Raw genomic sequence first — 21839 nt, 5'->3', positions numbered from 1 at the left:
GGCAGGTCACTTCACCCTGTTTGCCTCAGTTTCCTCATATGAAAATCAGCTGGAGAAGGAAATGGCAAACAATGTCTTTGTCAAGAAAACTCCAAATGGAGTCACAAAGAGACAGAAGTGACTAAAATAAATACACAACACCAACAAATTGTTAAGGAATTCTTCCTTTAAAAATTCCTTAAATCAATCTGAAATCTTCTTTTCTGCAATTTTCCACTGTGACTTTTGAGCCCAAACATCATGAATTTAATCCCCCTCTTATAGGGCAGTCCTGATGTTTGAATAATAACTATGCTTTCCCCTTCACTCCCTCACCCCCATCTGTAGTCTTCCCACTGGCAAGGATTCAACGCCTTACCCTTCCTGGTCGGCCTTTCCTGGTCACACTAGTTTATCAAAACCCTTCCTAAAATGTGGTGCTCATAGAAGTAAATGACCATAGAAGCCTACTGTTTGGTTAATGCAAAGTCACCAGTTTCAGGAATAAAAACTCTATTTGACCAAAACTGTTGGGAAAACTAGAAAGCAATATGGCAGAAACTAGGTAGAAACCAACATCTTGTATCATATCCCAAGATAATGGCAAAATGGGTATATTGGTGGTTCAAGTGGGTATGTCCAATTGTGGCTGCTCATGATTTAGACTTAAAGGGTAATATCATAAGTAAATTGAGAGAGAAAGAAATAGTTTACCCATCAGATCTATGGAGAAGGGAAGGATTTATGACCAAACTAAAGACAGAGAATATTCCTAGCTATAAAATGGACAATTTTGATTACACTAAGTTAAAAATGATTTGCACTAACTATAATTTAATGCTTAAGTTTAAATACAGGCCTCCAGATGAACTGTTGATAAGTATTGGCAAATATACTCCAATAAAAACAATTCCGGCTCATGAACCAACATGTCTATTATAGAGGAAGGAGGTCTCTCACCAGGTTGTACTCCTGATTCTTCTGGTATTTCTCTATAATAGCTCAGAAACCTCTCCATTCTGTAAGGTTATTTCACTCTTACATGCCAACCTTGAAACCCTTCTCTCATTTGGAAGTATTCTCTGTCTCTGTAGTATATCCCTTCCTTAAACTGACTGGTTTCTCCCATAATGGAGACAAACCAGACCAGCCATGTCTTTATTTCTCTCTAGGCTATACCCAAGCTGAGTACCTCAAACTCTTCCTTCTTCCCCCTTAGTTTTCAACTTCATTTTATGTGTTGTCTTCTCCCATTAGAATGTAATGGAAGTGTTTTTCTTTCTGTTTTTATTTGTATTCCCAACATTTAACACAGTGCCTGACACATAGTAACGATTTCCTAATGCTTGTTGATTTTTACTTGACTAGAGGAAACTTTCTTAAATTTTGATATTTAGGGACTTCAGTATAATGGCAAGAAAAATATTGGGAAACATGAGTCAGGAACAAAGAATGAGATATGTCAAAAACTTATAAACTAAAGACTATAAACTATTTGCGCCTCTAAATTATTAATACTTTCTCCAATGAAAAGAATTTAGGAACAGCTAGATGGTGCAATAGATAGAGCACTGACTCTGGGGTCAGAAGGATGCTGATTCAAATCCAGCCTCAGACACTTACTATTTATGTGACCTTGGGCAAGTCTCTTCCTCCTGTTTGCCTCAGTTTCCTCACCTGTAAAATGAGCTGAAGAAGAAAATGGCTCCAGTATCTTTGCCAAGAAAATTCCAAATTCGATCAGAAAGAATCTGACAGGCCTAAAATAAAGTCTAAGAAGATTAGAAAATTAGAAACCAGCCAGGATGTGAAGAAATTATATATATGGCTAAGTACAGAAAAGATATATACAAAGGACTGATCATAGAGGGAGTAATAGGGAGTCATTGGAGATTATTGAGCGGGGGTGGTACCATCAGAACTGTCCTTTAGGAAAATCACCCTGGCAACTGAGTGGGGAAATTGGAGTGGGGAAAGACTTGAAGCAAATTGATCAACCAGAAGGTTATTTCTATAGTCCAAGTCAAAACAGCTGAGATCCTGCACCATAATGGTGGTCGTGCAAATAAGAGAAGGGAATGTTTATGAGGGATGTTGCAAAGTTAGAAACAGCTAGATTTGACAGATGAGGGGAAGAGAGGAGTTGAGGATGACACTGTGAACTTGGATGACTGGAAAGAGTAGGGTCTTCAGCAATAATAGGGAAGTTTAGAAGACAGGAAGCTTGTTTTGGATTTTAAAAAGAGCTTTGTTTTGGAAATATCTGAGATACCTATGGGATATCCAGTACAAGATGTTCAAAAGATAGAAATGTAGTCTCCAAAGAAACAAAATTAATATCATACAGAGAGTAATGGCAAAGATATGGTAAATAAGAAGCAGGTTGCAATAAGTAAGATATCATCATGGAAAAATACTATCAAAAAAGAGGATGGGTTGATGGAATTGTGAACACATCCAGCCATTCTGGAGAGAGATTTGGAACTATGCTCAAAAAGTTATCAAACTGTGCATACCCTTTGTTCCAGCAGTGTTACTATTGGGCTTATACCCCAAAGAAATCTTAAACAAGGGAAAGGACCTGTATGTGCCAAAATGTTTGTGGCAGCCATGTTTGTAGTGGCCAGAAACTGGAAACTGAGTGGATGCCCATCAATTGGAGAATGGTTGGGTAAATTGTGGTATATGGATATTATGGAATATTATTGTTCTGTAAGAAATGACCAACAGGATGATTTCAAAAAGGCCTGGAGAGATTTACATGAACTGATGCTGAGTGAAACGATCAGGGCCAGGAGATCATTATATACTTCAACAACAATACCAGATGATGATCAATTCTGATGGACGTGGCCCTTCTCAACAATGAGATGAACCAAATCAGTTCCAATGAACCAGCTACACCAAGAGAAAGAATTCTGGGAAGTGAGTGTGAACCACTACATAGAATTCCCAATCCCTCTTTTCTACCTGCATTTTTATTTCCTTCATAGGTTAATTGTACACTACTTCAAAGTCCAATTCTTTTTATACAGCAAAATAGCTGTATGGACATGTATACATATATTGTATTTAACTTATACTTGAACATATTTAACATGTATTGGTCAACCTGCCATCTAGGGGAGGGGGTGGAGGGAAGGAGGGGAAAAATTGGAACAAAAGGTTTTGCAATTGTCAATGCTATAAAATTATTTATGTATATATCTTGTAAATAAAAAGCAAAAATTAAAAAAAATAAAAAGCTATAATAAAAAAATTAAAGATTTCACATACAAAAAAAAAAAAAGAGGATGGGCTAATTACATATTAAAAGGGAGATAAACAGCCCAGGTTTTCTATAGACATCAGGAAAAAATGAAAAAGATCTTTGTTCGTGGGTGAGTATAGTTGAATTCATGGGAAGTTGTTAAGGATCATGCCTGGGTGAAGGGGCAGGTCAATTCCCCGAGAGCTTCTGCAGCTGTAGATTGTGACTTTTGAGGAAGTTGTGGGGGCAGCCTTAGCTGACACAGGTGTTGCTTGTGGACAGAAATGAAATAAACTGGAGATAGAGGCAAGAGGAGAGAGGTCAGAGAATGGCCTTTCAGTGGGGTGGTCAGAGAACAGCAACTGCCTCTCAGTCTCCTTGAATCACCATCATCCTCTCATAAGAAGAGAAGAAAAAGTTTATCAGAGGTAAAGCAAAGTCACATATTGTATTCCCAATAGGAAGTTATTGTCCAGAATAAACAGAGTGGGCAGCCATGAATGGGTTAAAATCAATATTGTTGGAACACCCAACTAGATACCATCCCAGATCCATTTGAGTATTTGTATGCATTACATATGTTGAATATTAATTAACCTGGACGTATTGTGTTGTTTTACCCTGGTAGAATGTGACTCTTGAGAGACTATTTTTATCTTTGTATCTCTAGTGCCTAGCACATGGTTGATTCTCCATAAATGTTTATTGAATTGAACACAGAGAATTTTATATTCACTCATTTTCCGAACAACCCAGTTAAACAGGTCTTGCAGGGATAATGTTGTAAAAAATTACCCTGGCATGGATTCTGTCAATATAAAGTTATTATTAAATAAAATAAAATTTAAAAAAATAAAATAAAAAGAGAAAAAAAAATAAACAGGTCTTGCAAGTGTCATTAGCATAATTTTACAGATAAGAATCCAAAGCTTGAGAGATAAAGCTATAGCCGTGTTGAAAGTAGGTTACCTGGAAACTCCTAGAGGAAGTGTGCAATATATCGGGTACAAAGGAAGGGGCCTGCTTGGGCCAGAGCAGAGGGGACTTCTGCCAATTAAAGGGAGAACAAAGCATATTTCAATCTAGTCTTATCTAATCTAGTTAAGTGCCTAACACTGTTGTAAGTTCTGGATATATAAAAAATAAAACTAAAAAGTCCATTGTTCTCAAAGAATTTTTATTTAAGGGGGAAACACACACATACACACAGAGAGAGAAATAAATACATGATAATTGCAGGATATCAAACATTAAGGGAATCAGAAAATATTTCTTATTCAAATTCAGCTGATATAAAGTGTCTGCCAAGTGGTAGAACAGAGAGTCCTAGGGGTAGTATAAGCTATATTTGGCCAGAAAAGTATTTCAGAATCATTTTTCAGGGATCTATTCCCAAAAGGGACAGAGAGACCTTTCTTAGAGGAGGCAATTAAGTGATACAGTGGATAGAGTACTAGACCTGGAGCCAGGAAGACTGGGCCTTCAAATCTTACTTCAGATGCTTATTATCAGTGTGACTTTCACAAATCACTTAAGTTTTGTTTGTGTCAGTTTCCTTAATTATAAAATGGGGATAATAGCACTTATTTCCCAGAGTTGTTATGAAGATCAAATGAAATAATGTTTGTAAAGCATTTAACACAGTGCCTGACACATAGTAGGTGCTATTATTATTATTGATAAATATGGCATATATCTTTTTCTGATTAACCATTTAAATAGCCATTCATTTAAAACATTCAATCTAAAAAAAATATAAATATTCATTCTATTTTTACTGATGATTTTTGTTTTTATATCACATTTATTTACAAATATGTCTCTCCTCTCTCATACCCTATATTATCAAAATTGCCCTTCCTTCACAGCTGAAGGTCTTTTTCTTGCCTGCTTGGACAATTTGTTGTTTGTCATAGATACTAAATGTAATTACTTACTGCCAGAGTGTTTTGTTTTATTTTTCTTAACACAATCTGGAAATTCTCTTGATGCGGTCTAGATATGGGGTCCCTATGTTGTGTCAAAGTTCCCTTTTTAATGTCATGACCCAGTTTCTCCAATTGTCCTATTTAGTTAGTCTCCCTTAGGTTAAAACCTTTCCCTCTTAATGTTTGAGATAAAGGTTTTATATCTTTAGGTTATAGACATTCCTTCAAGGGTTCCAGAGTTCCAGTGGACAGAGGGTCCTGACATGCCAGGCATAAGGCTGGCATGTTTGGAATCTCTGCAAAAAGGGGGTCCCAGCTTGGCCCTTTTATAATGGGAGATTTAACTAGAGGGACCTATGGGTGTAGCCCCAAGTTGGCTCGGATCCAGATGGGACTGGGACAGGCAGGGATCTTCTAATGGAATTCAAAGGGACCAGGATTTGTGAATCAAAAGGTCCTTGATTGATAATTACATCAACTAGGAGGGTTTGGGAATCAGAAAGAAAGGAATCTTATACATCACTCTTACCTGATGGTTTTTTGTCCATAGCCTAAATAAAGTTCTGGATAGGTTTTTTTTTTTTTTTTTTTTTTTTTTTTTGGTATTTTTATGGAATTCAAGTTTTTTGATTTGTCAGGTCTTTCTGTGAGACCCATGATCCATGATCTGGATGTCTTGCACTCAAAATTAGTACTTGGGCATATTGAGAATTAACGTGTTTTTTTTTTTAATATTTTATCTCCTGCTTCTGCCACATGTTCCTTCACTTCTGTATTTTTAGTTTCCAGATAGTGTGTTCTATCTCTCATGGCTTCTGCCACTTTGAAGAAAGTCTTCATTCCATATTCATTTTTTCTACTCTGCTAATTTTTTTTAAGTTCTTCAATGAAAGCTTTGATTTCTACATTGAGAGTTCTAATTTCTAGCCTAAATTCATTTTCCATTATTCTTTTATGAATTTCATTTTATTTTCCCTTAAAAACATTCTGGAATTTCTTGGTGCTGTTGCATGATCTCTCAGAATAATTTTCTCTCTTTTCATGATATAAAAGAAAAAAATCAGCACTCTGCTTTTGGGACTCAAGTCTGTATTAAGGAGTGTTATAGATCCCCTGATCTTGTCTTTTTAAGTTGTCATATTTTCCAGCACTGGACCCAAGATATGTAGGAGGCCCTGAAAGTGTCAAGGATGAATGAAGCCCTACATACAATTTTATTAATTAAATAAAGGGCAGTTAGGTGGGCCAGGGCAATGAGTCAGGAAGACCCAAGTTCAAATTTGGCTTCAGACACTTGGTAGGCAAATTACTTCATCCTGTTTGCCTCAGTTTTATCTGTCAGATGAAGTGGAGAAGGAATGGCAAATCACTCCATAGCTTTATCCAAAAAAAACCCAAAGCCAAATGGGCTTATAAAGAGTAGGGCCCAACTGAAATGACTGAACAAGAACAAAACTTATCTAAGCATTTCTACTTAGAAAGAGGACAAAAATCCATCTTGCCTTTGAAAATCATTTTCTGACACAAGCCAACAGCACTCGTAATCTATAATATTTCCAAGGACAAAATTGCACAATAACATAAATCATAGTTAAAGATTCAGGTGAAAGTTCAGTTAAACAGTTTTGTTGTTTAAACAAACACAACAAAAGTCACTTACATTTTTGACCCATTTGGACAATCATTTTCCTAAAGTTTTTGACTAATCCCTCTAAGGATTCTCCTTTCCATTTGATCAAAGGTGACCTTGAGGGATACTTATATCAACCCCAAACTTTCTACTTCTCTAGGCAGATCAAGATTACACTAATCAATTCAGAGAAGAGTTACTCCTGGGCTGACCAGGGCAAAAGTTTTTTTTTTTTTTTTTCACATTTTATAATGTTTACAAATGGGCAAGTCTTTGATAAGGATTATGTAAGATGATTTAAACATAGGATTCTATTTCAGTACTAATAGTTGAAGATAGAGAAGAATTTCTCATTCAGATTAGACCAACGATTTCAGAGTAAAACACTGTGCTATAATAATAATAAGTAACCCAAATAAGGAAGGTAAAAGGGTACAGTTCAGTAAACTTCCATACTTTCCACATGTAATATTAGCTCATTTTTTTCATATTATTTGTTTAAAATACTTTGAATTCTTTTTGAGGTTTTATTTATTTTTCCATCATAGGATCTCCTCGTTGGTTTTTCTTTTTGTATATTGGACTTTTATTGAAGCTTTCCTCTTGATAATTTTGGTGTGTCTGGCCTTTTTTTTCTTTTTTAATATTTCTCTTTCACTCATTTTTTCTTATTTCCCTTCCTTGGTCCATTGGTCTAGGTTGAGTTCCTGGGTACCTTTAGTGCCCGAGGTCGTGTGATGTATGTTCATTGAAACAATTACGGAGTAAGTGGAAAAGAAGCATTGAGTTAGATATCTAAGTATTGTAATTCTAAAGTTGGTTCATGAAGTTTCATCACGTGTATGAATTTCTTATGTTGTGAAATCAGCTGTAATGACTCTTTCCCTGCCATATCATTACTTTCATTTGGGTTAAAGAATTTTCTAATTGCTTCTATTCCATCATTTTGTTGGCTATGTGATTCTCCCCTCTCTCCCATCCAATAAGTCATCCTCTGTGACAAAGACTAAACAGAGAAGGTAAACTGGCCTTCATTCATTTCTAATGTAATAGGGCACTGAAAATAACATCCACTGGCAGACAGGAACTTCCAGCACCCCTTTCTTGGGCCCCTGATGAGCCATTCTGACCAATGACTAATACTGAGACTCCTTCTACTTGTAAGGAAAGGAGAACAGAAGTCTTCAAGAGGAATAAGACCCTAAAAGCACAGGGCTAGAAGGAGTATGTCAGAAGCATGAGCATGCTGGAGTCAAGGAAAGAATACCAACAACATGGAAATGGTGATACAGGGTTCAAAGATGGTGCCCCCGAGGAGGCAGGCACATGGGAAATGGAAGGAGAATAAAAAATGAGACAAAAAGGCCAGAAATGTCGCCAAATTCTGCAGGAGACACATAGAACAGGCTCAGAATTGTGAAGATGGAACAGAATTACTTCCCCATCCTTTGCTTTATATTCATTCATTCTCTCAAGAGAAATCTAAGCTTGTTTGGTTTTATTTATGTTTTGCTATTGTTTTAAAAATCCATTTTCTCTAAGATTAAATGGTTAACCATTTCAAGGCTTGTGAGCCACCTATAAAGTTGTACTTAATAAAAGCAGAAAAATCACGTCAGCTGGCTGAATTAGTTGTACAAAACAAGATAATGAGTTGTTGAACTGATAAATCATCCCAAACCAAGAAGTGGGTAAAAGGAAACTGCAAGCACTGAGTGTGCCTGCTCAATAAGTTGTTAATAACATCTCCTCCCCAAAGGAGGAGTTTTCTGCCATTTTTTGAAAATGGGTCGCATAACGAGGAAGGCGGAACATGCAATGGGAGGACTAAGAAGTCTGTTAATTTTGCCATCTCTAGCCAATTGGGGCAATGAGGGAGAGACCTTGTGCTTCAGGATAAGAAATAAAAGGCTTATTCTCATGTCTATAAGCACAGATCTGCCCAGAGACTGCCTCTGGAGCATTTCTTGTAAGACCATATAAGTAAACCAACTTACTTCATACAGAGTCCTTTTTATATTTGTATCATATTTCTAATATGGCAATGTTAGGGCAATAGTAATAGAATAAGAGACAGATGCAGACAGAGTGAAACAAAAAGAGGGAGAAGGAAAGCTCGAGAGAGACAGAAGGAGAAGGAAATAAGATCTGCAGAAAGACAGATGCATGGAAAAAAATAGAAACAGAGAGAAGGAAAGGGAAGGAGACAGAGACAAGAGAGATTTCACAACTGTGCTATAAAAATCCATCAGAGAAAGTCCTGATTGGAGGATTAAACTGAACAAAAGAGAACAAGTGACTTAAATTTTATAACTCCCCAGTAGTTTCTTAAAATGGACTCAAATCACAATATGATCCTCATTGATCTCATTTATGCAAAAGCTTTTTAATCCTACATAGTCCTCTACTGTACAATACAATTAAAGAAGACAGAAAAGAAATTGTAGAAAGGGAAACTTTTCTTTGAAGGTTTTATGTGGTTTTAATGATAGGACCCTTTCATTGTTCAGTCATTGCTTTCTCTCCAATAGAAACTGAATGAGTATATATATATATATATATATATATATATATGTATATGTATATGTATATGTATATATATATAGACATACAAAGTAGTTGGAAAGGAAAATAGTTGAGGAAAACAGGAAAGTCTTCCTGTAGAAAATGGTACCTGAGCTGCACCTTGAAATAAATAAGGGATTCTACAGCAGCCATTTCTGATTCTTTTTCTCATAGATCATTGCTTAGAAGCTGTAATGGCCACGCTAGCACCCAGAACACCCCAGAATCAGCCCGAGTCAGGATAAGCAAAAGTCCTTAATCTTTATTCTTGGTCTTAGACGCAGGATTGAACAGGATGGAAGCAAATTCTCTGCAACCACCTTCTCCCTCGTCTATGGCCAAGAGTGTGTCCCTGGCTAGTCTTATTCCACCCCCTAGTCCCTCCTACAATCTTCTATACTCCAATCATTGAGCCAGTACGAATAGTGGAAAGGACTATTTTCTAAGCATATGCCCATAGAGTATTGTCCAATCAGAAGTTAGCCTCAAGTGCTCAGCAGTCCTGACCTCAGTGCATCAATCTAATAGTTTCTGCCCTCTACAAGAAGCAATAAGTATTCCTAAAGACAAGTTCTTCTTTGCCAGGTCTTGCCATGTGCCTGAAATCGCAGGATAACAATTTCTAAGAGAGATCTTCACTTTTCATCCATAGTTTAAAGCTGTTAGGTAAAAATTTGGAAGTAGATGAACAACCATATCATTAAAAATCTGATATCCGAAAATATGCAAGTAATGTATTATACCACGAAGCACCATAAGAGAGTCCTAAGTAGAAAGAGCTGCCTTGTCTTAGGAGGTGGGAGGTTCATCACTGAGATTTTTATGAAGAGATTAGATGACCACATCTAAGAAGTTAGATGACCCAGACCTGAAACTTAGAATAGTGAATATAATAATAGAGTAGCAAATATAAAAAGAAGTGAATCCACAATACTATTTTGACAGATTCCCATTTGGCTTGATGAGGCATCAAGGGATTAAAAGATTTACCCAAGTTCTAGGTTTCTTTCAATAGAAACATTTAAAAGTTTTTCTCAGCTCTAATATCCTATTTCCTTTCATTATGTATTATTTCACAGCTCTTCTTATATCTGGTATTCTGTGTTCTAAGGTCTTCTTCCAACTCTGACATCCTATGTTCTAATTCCCTTTCCATTTCTGAAAACCTATGTTCTAAGGGCTCTTCCCATCATTTTATAAGCCTATGAATTCCTAGATTGTTTCTCCCTCAAAGAGGGGAAAAAATCTCTTAATTTCTCAAGAATTCATCCTCAGTTTTGGTCATTGGGCTCCACAGCTAGAGTTTAGGGAGTAATAGAAGCTGCCTGAGTATTGCATATTTTCTACAAGTCTCAGATGCTGGAGAAATCCAATAACAAAAGCCTCTTTGTTCTGCTTAAACAAGAGAAAATGGGAGAGGAAAAAAGCTCTTCTCAGAGCTAACATATTTTTCCCAAGATTCTATGTTCTAAGGTCACTTCAAGCTCCGACATTGTGTTCTGAGGGCTATATGTGATACTTATAGGGTATCAAAGGTTATATCTGACCCCTTCCAAATAAAGTTGAGAGGCACCTGACAGACCTTCTCTTCTCCCCATTTAGATGCTTCAAATTGAGGGTTTCACAGCTGTTTCTATACTTTGAGATCTAGAATTCCCTTTATAATCCAAATTCTATGATTCTGGGATAACATTCTGATAATGTCAATGGGAGCTTTGTTCTTCAAATTAGGTTTATAGAACATACTTGTAACATTAGAAGCTGAACTCATATGGCTGACAGGTTTCAGAGAACAATGTCCAAGTTCTTTAGAAAAAGGAATTTCTTTCTTAGAAAATTTCAGTCCCAAGGACAGGGGTGGGGAACCTTTTTTCTGCCAATGGCTATTTGGATATTTATAGAACTCAAGCAGTGAGAGTTGTACCTAGGTTTCAGCTCAACATCACCTTCAGTTGCCTTAACAAATGATTTCCTGGGCCTTAAACAGCCATGGGCAGGACATTTTCCCACTCCTGCCCTAAGAGCTAGAAGGGACCTTTGGCACCAGATGTCAGAGCTGGAAGGAACTTTAAAAAGAGATCATCACTTATTAGGCCCCTTAAAACAAGATTCTAGAGATGAAAGAGTTTAACAGACCGAAAAGCTGGGAAATGCCTTAATGTTAGTACTAAAAACGATCTTTAAAAAACTAGGGCTAAAAGGAACCTAAGTTCGAGCTGGAAGGGATCTCTGCTAAAAAGCTTTTCCTTTGACAGGTCATTCAACAAACACTTATTAAGAACTTTGGAATCAATTGAAAGAAATGGGAGATACTGGTACAGGACCACCATGATGTGCCCACTTCAGAGAAGGTGCTGTGCTCTATGAGCAAACCAGAACTGCAGGAGTTTAAAAGAATTGTGAGATTAACAAATTTAAGAGACTTCTCCAGTCCAAATGTTCATGTGGACCACCCATGGTAGAATCTTCTGAGCTTTTATGGTTTAATCAGTCATAGTCAGACATACTCAACTCCAACATAATTTTAATTCACTTTAACAAGGACGACAACTCTACTAACCAAGCATTAAACACCTACTATATACCAGGTACTATACTTGATCATGGGAATATAAAGACAAAAATTAAATTGTCTCAAGTTCTCAAGGTGCTTCCATTCCATTACAGGAGAAGTCCATATAAAAATATATACAAAATCAGCACAACTTGGAGGAGCACTAGTAACTGGTGTTCAAGAGGGGACAGGTGGGAGAAGCCACGGAAGCTTTATGGATGAATCAGCATCTGAGCCATATTAAGGCCTTCTCAAAGCCTTGAAGGAAGGGAATTCAATAAGCAGAGATGCTGGTAGTTCTAGAAATGGGATAACACAAACACAGATTTTAAAATTGGAAGACACTTTAGAAATCACCTAATACAACTCCCTCATCTTATGGATGAGAAACTGAAGCCTAGAGGATTGAACTAACTTGTTAAATAGTAGATCCAGGGCTCAGTTGCAGGCCATCCTAAGTCAAATCCTGCAATCTTTCCACTATATTATGCTTCATGCTAGGGGGAGAGAGTAGAGCCCAAAACGGGGAATGGCAAGTACACAGGTTTGGCTAGAACCAAACATGAAGGGGAGAGAATGGAAAATGGCTAGAATGGAAGATAGTTTTCAATACTGGGGCAAACTTGCATTTTGTTCACTAAGCAATATAGGCCTGGAGTTTTCCCAGCAGGAAAGGTGATCAGAACTATGCATTTAGATTAATCTGAACAAGTTGCAAAAAGATAAATTTAAGAGGGGACTAGAAGCAGTTGGGAGGCTCCTGCCTTATTCCAAGTGAGAGCTGAAGATTTGAAATGAGAATTGAAGTTGGGGACTAAAAAAATCAGTGAATATGTTGCCATTGACTTAGAACTGAGGGATTTACAGACAAGGAAACTACTGCATGGCGAAGTGAATCAGCTTAGGGCCAAGACAGTAAGTAGTTTTGATATCCCATCACTTTTTCTCTGACCTCTCTCCTCTCCCCACTAGGGCTACAGTATCATTAGGGAGGCAATTGTAAAACTGGGGAAAGGCTGGATATAGTCAGAGTACCTATTCTTGAACCCTTGTGCTGCTTCCTACTAACTCAGGCAGGCTATTTTATCCCTCTCTTGTCATTAAGCTAGATTAGATCCAAATATCAAAAGTCTCCTATGTCTCAAATATCTGATCCTATGGAAACTTGCAAATGTTCAAGTTTACTGTAATTTTATTCACTCAGCATATATCCAACAGGTATTTCTATGGCCAAGGTTTAGGACATAGAAAGAAAACTCTCCTTGAGCAACTTGCAATCTATTTGAATCAACAGAAGGCAAACAAAATGATCAAATTAGAGGTTTGGGTTTGAAGCCTACTTATGTGGCTTGCCTAGGTCGGTTTTTACTTGTAAAATGCAGGTGTTGGAAGATCTAGAACACGGGTCCTCAGAGGCCATCTAGTCCTTATTTACAAATGAAGGGTAAATGAGCTATCTAAGATCACAGTGAAAATAAATGTGATTCAAGAATTTATTAATTTATTAAGCTTACTAGAAGACACTCACCTGACTTTAGACCTAATCCGTCCAAATTTTACAGGCACAGATCTGAGATGGGCTTTTTCTGACACTTTATACTTGAGAATTGCATTTATAGTAGACCAGACTCTTTTCTCTTGTTAAGTAGAAGCCTATCTGGGAATGGAGAAGTAACTGAAAACAGGGATCATTTTTCCTGGGCACTCTAGGGGACAGTGACTCAAATCCCATCTCTTGAGTATCTCAGAATTTGGGGTCACTGAAGATGCCTCCTAGAGTCACACACATGCAGAGAGAACCAGTGACATTGGACAGCACACGGCAAACTGTGACCCTGGATGCCATGATCCTTTGGGCCTCAGGTGTCTCACCTGTAAAATGGGGAAGAGTCCACTCACCTTACAGGGCTGTAGGGAAGGCTGAGATACAGATTGGCAAAGCATTTGGGATATATTATCGAACATATGCTATTATTAGACTATCTGATGGTATTAAAAAGGGAACTAGGTGCCATCTCCCTACACCCATTCTGATAACAGTAACTGGAAACAGAACTGGGCTCCTCCCAGAAGACTCTGGATGTGTTTGTTTTGGCCAGCCACAGTGACTTGCACCTACAGCCCTGTTCATCCAGGCTAACCAGCAAATGCAAAAATCAAAGCGCTCATCAGGGCTGACTAACCACAATCAAGGGGCCTACCTCTGATTGGAAAGGGGCCTGGCCTTCTTAGGAAGGAAGCGAAACTAGCCTACCCACTTGTTGGAAGGCGTTGTTCATACAGTGTACTTTGGACAGTGGGGGAAGTGATGAGACTTTAAGACAGGTGCTATTCACATATAAAACTTGACACCATACATATCTGAAAGGTATTTATTCAAAAACAAAACAAAAAAGCTTTGGTATCTGAAAACTCAACAATCATCAGTCACTAGAAAGCCCAATACTCCCCCTCCCAAGCTCATCCCCAAACAGCCAGAAAATACAAAAACACACAAATCTCTGTAGGCTAAGAAAGTTAGCATTCCAAATCTAACCCAGTAATGCTACATCCTTCCAAGCAGGCTATGTGCCCCCTTCTGCCTGGACCGGGAATGAACCATGCTACTAACATACAGCCGAGCTTTCTAATGGTTAAACAGCTCCAAAATCATTTCAGTGATCTGCTATCTAAAGTGAAGGCTGAAACATCCAAAATTTCCAGGCAAAAATAAATTAAAAGTTCACTCAAGAAAGAAGACATTAAATTAGGAAAAAGTTTTTCTAGCTGAGATTTCCAAAAAGGAGAACAGGGTAAGGGGATGGGAGAAGAAGATAGAAAAGGGGGAAATCTGAAGGTCAATTTCAAGTAATTTCCAAATAGGTTCACTTTATTAAGGTGGAAGTTTACAAAACATCAAAACGGCCTCTCTCCCTCCCTTATCTCCAAAGTGACACGCATTCATTCCAATGTAAAATTCCTGAACAGCCACAAACACTTCCGAGTCACTGGTTTTCCCCCAACAAGGCACAATAGGGTTGTTGCTTTCAAAGGGTCCCTTGTTCGCAGCAGCAGGACTTTTCGGGTGCTGGGTGTCTTGTGCAAATGGAGGCTGAAAGCGGTACTGTTAATTCACTCAGACACTGGGATCTTCCTGTTCAATCAATAAAACAAGGTGTTACTGTTCGCCGCCAACTCCTGTTCACAGCTACAGAACTATTAAGGCAGGATACTGATCAGAGCTCTGAGTAGCATCTTACCCTGGCTTGGATTCAGCCTTGCAACTAGCTACCAGCCTAGTACAGCAATGCCAGAGGAATGATGAAAAAGGGCACTGCTGGCCACCAAGTGGTGGATTGAGGAATGCAGGTCAAAAGGGTATTTTGGTGTCCTGGGAAATGGTCGCCTGCAAGAATGGGCAAATGGAGATTTAAAAAAAAAAAAAAAAAAAACAAAAACCTAACCTAGTAACTTAAGGCAGGGACATTTAGCGGGAGCTGAGCCTGGCTTGGTTACATGGAGGCCAGGTGTAGGTGTGGGGCAGAAGAACAGCCCTAGCTGGTTTAGGCAGGGCTGACTCCAAGTAATGTACACTGAACACCTGTTCCCACAACCGGAGGCCTTCTACACACTACTTTCCAAGCTGTTCTCCTATCATGAGAGACAGGGACAGTTTCCAAGTGCCTGATGCCTCCTCTTCCATTTTTGCAGTAAAGGAGCTATTTCTTTCTCCATCCTCACATTTGAGTTGGCCATTAAGCAAGCCACGCTTTTAGAGGCTACAGTGATGTTTTCCCTTTTCCAGCACCATTAAGCAAGTTCTGCTGAGGCCTTTCTGGGTCCCTTAAGGCTACCCCATTATTAGTACTCATGGAAAAATTTGTATTGCAGCTTGATCCAAAAAACTATTGTGGCATATTCTTCCCTGCTGACAGGAGGAGGCGAGACCACTTAGCTTCTCTGCCACTAAGTTTGCATCTCAGGACAGAACAGAGGAAGCAATTTGTAGCTCAGGTCTCACCAACCACATTCAATCCTTTATAGGTTATAGTCCTTGTTACACTAATCCCATAGGTCCATCCCAGTCCTATAGCAGTCCAAGGGACTCTTCCTAGGGCCCTGCCACAGGACAGCTACAAAAGACTAACACTCCACCACCATCCCCCCCGCAAAAAAGGGGCCATTTTATGGGATAGTCATCCAGGAACAAAGGAGCTAAATTCCCTGGCATCCTTGATATGACAGGACCAGATGCTCAGAGGTGGTCAAGGATACCTGACAGGCAGTAAGAGAGATGCCACCCTTGTTCTGACCATGGGCATCACACTGGTCTGGAGATGGGTGCCACCAGCAAATAAAAACCAAGGAAAGGAGTCACCCAAACTACTGGGAAGCCTCTGAGGTCCACTGCTCTCCTAACTAACCAGCACCTGAGAGGTGGACTGCCATCTCTCTGTTCTTCCCACCAGCTGCTGAGAGCCCTTTGGTCTGCAGCAAGTGAGGAAGCCATCACCGCCCTACTCCTTTGGCCTTGCCCACACAGGAAGCACAAGGACAACTTGAAGAAAGAAGGTATCGTCATGCTTCAGGATGTGTCCCACCCTCAGAGCCAGGATCACCCTGGGCACAGAACAAGCCCAGAGAGCAGCTAGAGGCAGCAGCTTTATTATACCTTACTCCTGAAGAGCGACTTGGCTCCGGGCCCACAGTATTCATTGTAGATGAGTTTGAACAGAAAAAGGTGGAACAATGTGATGAGGGAGGCCACACTGAACCAGAAAAGGAAGGGTAGGCCGGGGTACTGTTTGGCCATGTGCTCCTCGTGGGCCAGAATTGCTTTCAGGTGCAGAGTGTGCCTCAGATCTTGCAAATGTAACAGATCTGTGGAGATGTAGAGGAGGGGGGTGATCGGCTGGGTCACCATGACAGGGAAAGTGTGACCTTGGGGCTCTGAGGTCAGTTCCACAGGCTCGTTCAGGCACCCAGCCTCACAGGCATAGATCTTGACCGGTGGGCTGTGGGGCTTGACAGACACATGCAGGAATGGCTTTCCCTCCCCATCAAGAAGGACAGCCAAGTTGATATGATCAGTCTTGTAGTGAATCCCATGTAAGATGTAGCTGTTGTGGAGCACGTCAGGATCTGCCTGGAACTGAAGGTGGTTTTCTGTGAACTGCAGACCCCCAAAGCTGAGCACCATTCCTTGCATAATCCCAGGGGCCCCCACCTTCACCAAACCCTTGCACCCCCGTTTCTGGAGTGTTAACTTCCACACATCAGAGAGCTGTAGGATCTGGAGAACACTGGACAACTTTTCTGGCCAAAGGTTCTCTGCATGCATGGTTGCATGACCACTGAAGCAGTGGTCCTCATAATTCAGAGTTGACTCCATCTGGTCTCGTTCCCACCGGCTTAGGGTCGGACTCAGCAGTGGTGCTGGTGAGCAGGACAGCATGTAATACAGTGTCAAGTTGACAGTCAGGCTAGATGGTGTGTGAGCATCATTGATCTTCTTCATTTCAACCCCTGTAACAATAACGGAAGGAAACAAGTTATGAATGGAGAAACAAAGAGGTTTTCACTTCGGGATGGAGAAAATTGAAAAAATCTCAGAGGCCACCTAACTGGATCAATAGACAAGAATCCTATCTATTACATCTACACTGTCATGTAAGCTCTACTGTATTGCCACCAATGATGAGAAACTTGTTTGCTATCTTTCAAGTTCAGTCCCTTCTGAGCATCATCTTGTCTCTTCCTCACAAAATATTCCAAGTTCCTTTAACTGATACTCATATGGCATTCATCCTGGATGCCCTCCTGCTTTTTTCGATGTTCTTAAAAAAATTCAGTGCCTAAGCCTTAACAAAATAGTCCAGATATGGCCTGACCTGAGTAGAGTAGACTTCATCACACTCCATATTCTAAACACTCTGGTTCTTTTAATGCAGCCTAAAATCACATTAGCTTTCTGGGCCTTAGTTCTGAACTCATACTGAACTTGCAATCTACTAAATGCCCCAAATTTTCTCTCAAGAGCAAAAGACATTTAGCCAGCAGGCCCTGGTTTGATCCACCCAGTACTAGAAGTATCCTTCTGCTGTGAACTTATCCAACCACTCTGGAAAACAATTTGGAATGATGCCCAAAGGGCTATCAAACTGCACATAGCCTTTGATCCAGCAGTGTCTTTACTGGGCCCGTATCCAAAAGAGGTCATTAAAAAAAGGAAAAGAACTTATATATGCAAAAATGTTTTGTGGCAGCCTTATAAGACAAGGAAGTACAAAGTGGGTGGGTACTCACCAGTTGGGGAATGGCTGAGAAAGTTATGGTATGTGAAAATAATGGAATGTTCTATAAGAAACAATCAGCAGGCTGATTTCAGAAAGGCCTGGAGAGTCTTAGATGAACTGATGTTAAGTGAAGTGAGTAGAACCAAAAGAACATCATACAAAGCAACAAGATTATGTGATGATCAATTCTGATGGACGTGTCAACAATGAGGCGATTCAGGCCAGTTCCAACAGACTTATTATAGAGAGAGCCATCTGCATGCAGAGAGAGAACTATGGAGACTGAATGTGGATCTTTCTCCTTTTTCTTTCCTTTCTGAGCTTTTTCTTGGGCAGTATGATAAACGTGGAAATATGTATAGAAGAATTGCACATGTTTAACATATACTGAATTATTTGTTATCTAGGGGAGGAAGAGAGAGGAAAGGGAAGGAGAAATATTTGGAACACAAGGTTTTCCTGATACCAGAGAGTAAGCTTTTTAAAAAACTGCTTCTCAGAGCAGATCCACACTTCTTCCTACACCCTATTTATAACTCCAAAAGAGACAACCAAAATTTATTCCAACTATCCCATTCCACATAAAAGACTTCAAATGACTGGTCTGCTACACCACAAATCTTGCTCTTCTATTTTAGGAAGTATCCCATTTTAAAGCATTCAAATAAAGCAGACAACTTACAAGAATGTATAGAATGAAACGAAAACCCACTTTTCCTCTGCTTTGCTGACTTTTTACCATGCAGTGGCAGAGATTCAGGCCACGGGGAAGTAAGGGTCATGATGCCCGCAGCATCGAGGACAAAATCCTGACATACACCCACACCCACCCCTCCAGTTCTGACTGGCCTAATCTCTAACTACCTGCCAGACCCCACCCCACCCCCTCCTACCCAGAGGGGTCCCCGGCCATGTACCTGAGGCAAAGAGCTGGGCCCAGAGCTGCTGGTGGTCCAGGAGCAGATCGGCCACGGGGATCTCCATGAGCTCCAAAATCTCCTTTCGGGCCATGTCCTGCAGGGCCTTCAGTTCTTTCATCTCTTTGGCCCCTTTGGCCTTCAGCGCCCGCAGCTCCAGGGGCTCCGAAATGTAGACCACCCACAGCACGGCCTCGTCCAGCAGCGACCTGGGGGCTACCTGCAGCAGGTCCACCAGCTTCTTGGTGGCCACCACCACCAGGTTGACCTTGCCGTTGGGCAGGGGAGGCGAGTGTCCCGAGTGCAGCAGGAACTGGTGGTCGCCAGCCTTCTCCAGCGAGCTGGTGAAGGTTTTGAGGGGAGGCCTGGGAGTGGGCCCCACGGTCCAGAGCGCTGCCACGCGCTCCGTGGGGTTGTGGATGTGGATGCGCTGCACGTAGAGGTGCGGCCGCGCCCGGTGCGCCAGGAAGTCCTCCTGCAGCAGCACGCACTGGGTCCCGGACCCCGCAGGCGCCGCCGGCCCCCCGACCCCCGCCGCCCCTCCGGCCCCGGCCCCGGCCCCGGGCGGCGGCTCAGATGGCTGCAGGCAGCGCACGCGACGCACCAGGCCTTGGCGCAGGAGCAGCGCGGAGGCGCCCGCCTCGGCCTGCGCGCTCAGCGGCCGCAGCTGCACGAAGGGCGCCAGCTCCGGGGCCACGGGCGGCTGCCGCTCGCCGGGCGTCACCCACAGCCGGTTGCGGCTCACGTCCAAGGCCAGAAAGCCGTTGCCCACCAGCGCGGGCGGCTCGGCCGAGGGGAACTCCGGGGCCGCGGCGCCGTCGGAGGCCCGGGAGCTCAGCGGCACCGCCTCGCCGCGCTCCTGCAGCGCCCGCCACGCGCGAGTGGCCGCCTCCACGCAGGCCTGGGGCGCCGCGGCGCGAGGCTCGCCGGGGCCCGAGTTCCAGGGCAGCAGATGCAGGCCCGGCCCGGTCCCGGAACTCGTCCGCCTCGCCCGTCCGCCCAAGTACCACGAGAGCAGCAGCAAGAAGCCTAGTAACCCTAGCACGCGGCGGGCCCAGCTACTGGACAGCAGCCCCGGCAGCCCCTTGAGCCGCTGCTGCAGCCACATCGGGGCGCCGCCGGGCCGCTCCCGGCCACTGCCGCCGCTGCCGCCGCCACCACCACTATTCCCAGCTTCCGCTCGACACTCTGCGCAGGCGCTGTCAACGCCTTCAGCTTCCGCCCGTCGTCCTGCGCAGCCGCCACTGTCTCCTTCAGCTTCCGCCTGACGCTCTGCGCAGCCGCCGCCGTCCTCTGCAGCTTCCGCTCGACTTTCTGCGCAACCGTCGCCTTTGCCTTCAGCTTCCGTTCGCTGTTTTGCGCAGTCGCCGATGCCTCCAGCTCGTCAGAGAGGGTCTGGGCCCAGCCCGGCCCGCCCTCCGCCGGAAAGCGCCACCAGAAGATGTCCTGAAGCCGAACATTTTGCGACGGATTGGGAAAACTTGAGGGCAAGGGAGAGAGGGTTCAGGGAAAGTAGATGGATTAGAGGAGAGAGGAAGAGGAGGGGCCAGAGAAAAAAAAGAGCAAATCGGCGAGCCTGAAAGGAGGGGGGAGAAGCCAAAGGGGAAAGTGAGGAGTCAGAGGAGGGATGAAGGATGAGAAGAGAGAGGGAGGGGCTGCAGACGGTAGTGCTAGAAAAGGAGAGGGGAGGAGCCAGAGAGGATGGAAGGAGGGATCAGAAAGGAGAAGGAGAAACCTTAGAGGAGGGAGAGGAGTCAAAGGAGAAATGAAGAGCTGGGAAAAAAGGGAGGGAAGGAAAGATCCCGAGAGTAGGGAAGGGAGGAGTCAGAGAGGAGAGGGAGGGGACCAAAAAAGAGAAAGGGAGGGGCGGGAAGGGGTAGAACCAGAGAGGAGTGATGGGAAGGGCCATAGAAGGAGAGGGGCGGGGTCAAAGAGGAAAAGGGGAGGGGCTAGAGAGGAGAAAGATAAGGGCCGGAGGGGATGGAGAGGAAGAGAGGAGAAAGATAAGGGCCGGAGGGGATGGAGAGGAGGGAAGGGAAATATTAGATAGGGAAGGGTAAGGGGAAAAAAATAGCGGGGGGTGGGAGAATAGGGGTGGGAAGAGAACAAACAGAAAACACGGAAGGGAGCCATAAAGAAAATGGGGAGTTTGATAAGTGAATGGAAGAGAAAGAGGAAGACCTAGAAGAGTAATTAATTGTGCAGTTTGACAATAGGAAGAGACCTGAAAGACCATACAGCCCACCCGTTTCTGAAAATGAATCCCTTCTACAACATCCAACCCCTGTTAGAAAACGTCCAGTTTGGGCTCTCTCATAGGCAGACCACTTTATGTCTGGATATCCTTAGGAATGGTTTCCCCCTCCCCTACTCTTCACTGTTCCTTCCTCTCTGCCCTCTGAGCTCCTGCAGATCTTGGCTAATTTCTCCCCCATCTGACAACCTTTAGAAAACCTGAAGCCTGCTCTCTAGTTCCCGATCAGCCTTCTCTTCTCCGGGCTAGACAGCACAATTTCTATCGGTTGTTCCTGGTATGTCTTGGTTTTCCATTTTTTCGTTATCATGGTCACCCTTCTTTTTACAAACCCAGTGCTTAGCTCAGTGCCTGACATATAGTAGGTGCTTAATAAGTGTTCACTGATAGACTGGTTGAGTCTTCTTTGAAGGATCTCCACCTTGTCAATGTATTCCCTAAAATGTGATTACCAGTACTGAACACAGTACTCTGGATGTTGCCTCTA

General features: G+C 42.2%; 1 protein-coding gene across 1 annotated transcript; it reads right to left on the bottom strand.

The window, feature by feature from the left end:
- Window positions 1-14264: 14264 nt before the first annotated feature.
- KIAA2013 (KIAA2013 ortholog) lies at window positions 14265-20284 on the bottom strand. The gene is made up of 3 exons (XM_051988532.1): window positions 19099-20284; window positions 16558-17411; window positions 14265-15039 (listed from the first exon to the last, which is right to left on the bottom strand). The coding sequence occupies exons 1-3, from the start codon at window positions 20204-20206 to the stop codon at window positions 15022-15024; spliced, it is 1980 nt and encodes a 659-aa protein (XP_051844492.1). The 5' UTR covers window positions 20207-20284; the 3' UTR covers window positions 14265-15021.
- Window positions 20285-21839: the final 1555 nt, after the last annotated feature.

This window comes from Antechinus flavipes, chromosome 3, assembly GCF_016432865.1.
Source record: "Antechinus flavipes isolate AdamAnt ecotype Samford, QLD, Australia chromosome 3, AdamAnt_v2, whole genome shotgun sequence".
Taxonomy (NCBI): Eukaryota; Metazoa; Chordata; class Mammalia; order Dasyuromorphia; family Dasyuridae; genus Antechinus; species Antechinus flavipes.
Note: the sequence above shows the minus strand (reverse complement) of the source record. Positions and strands in the feature narration are given on the sequence as shown.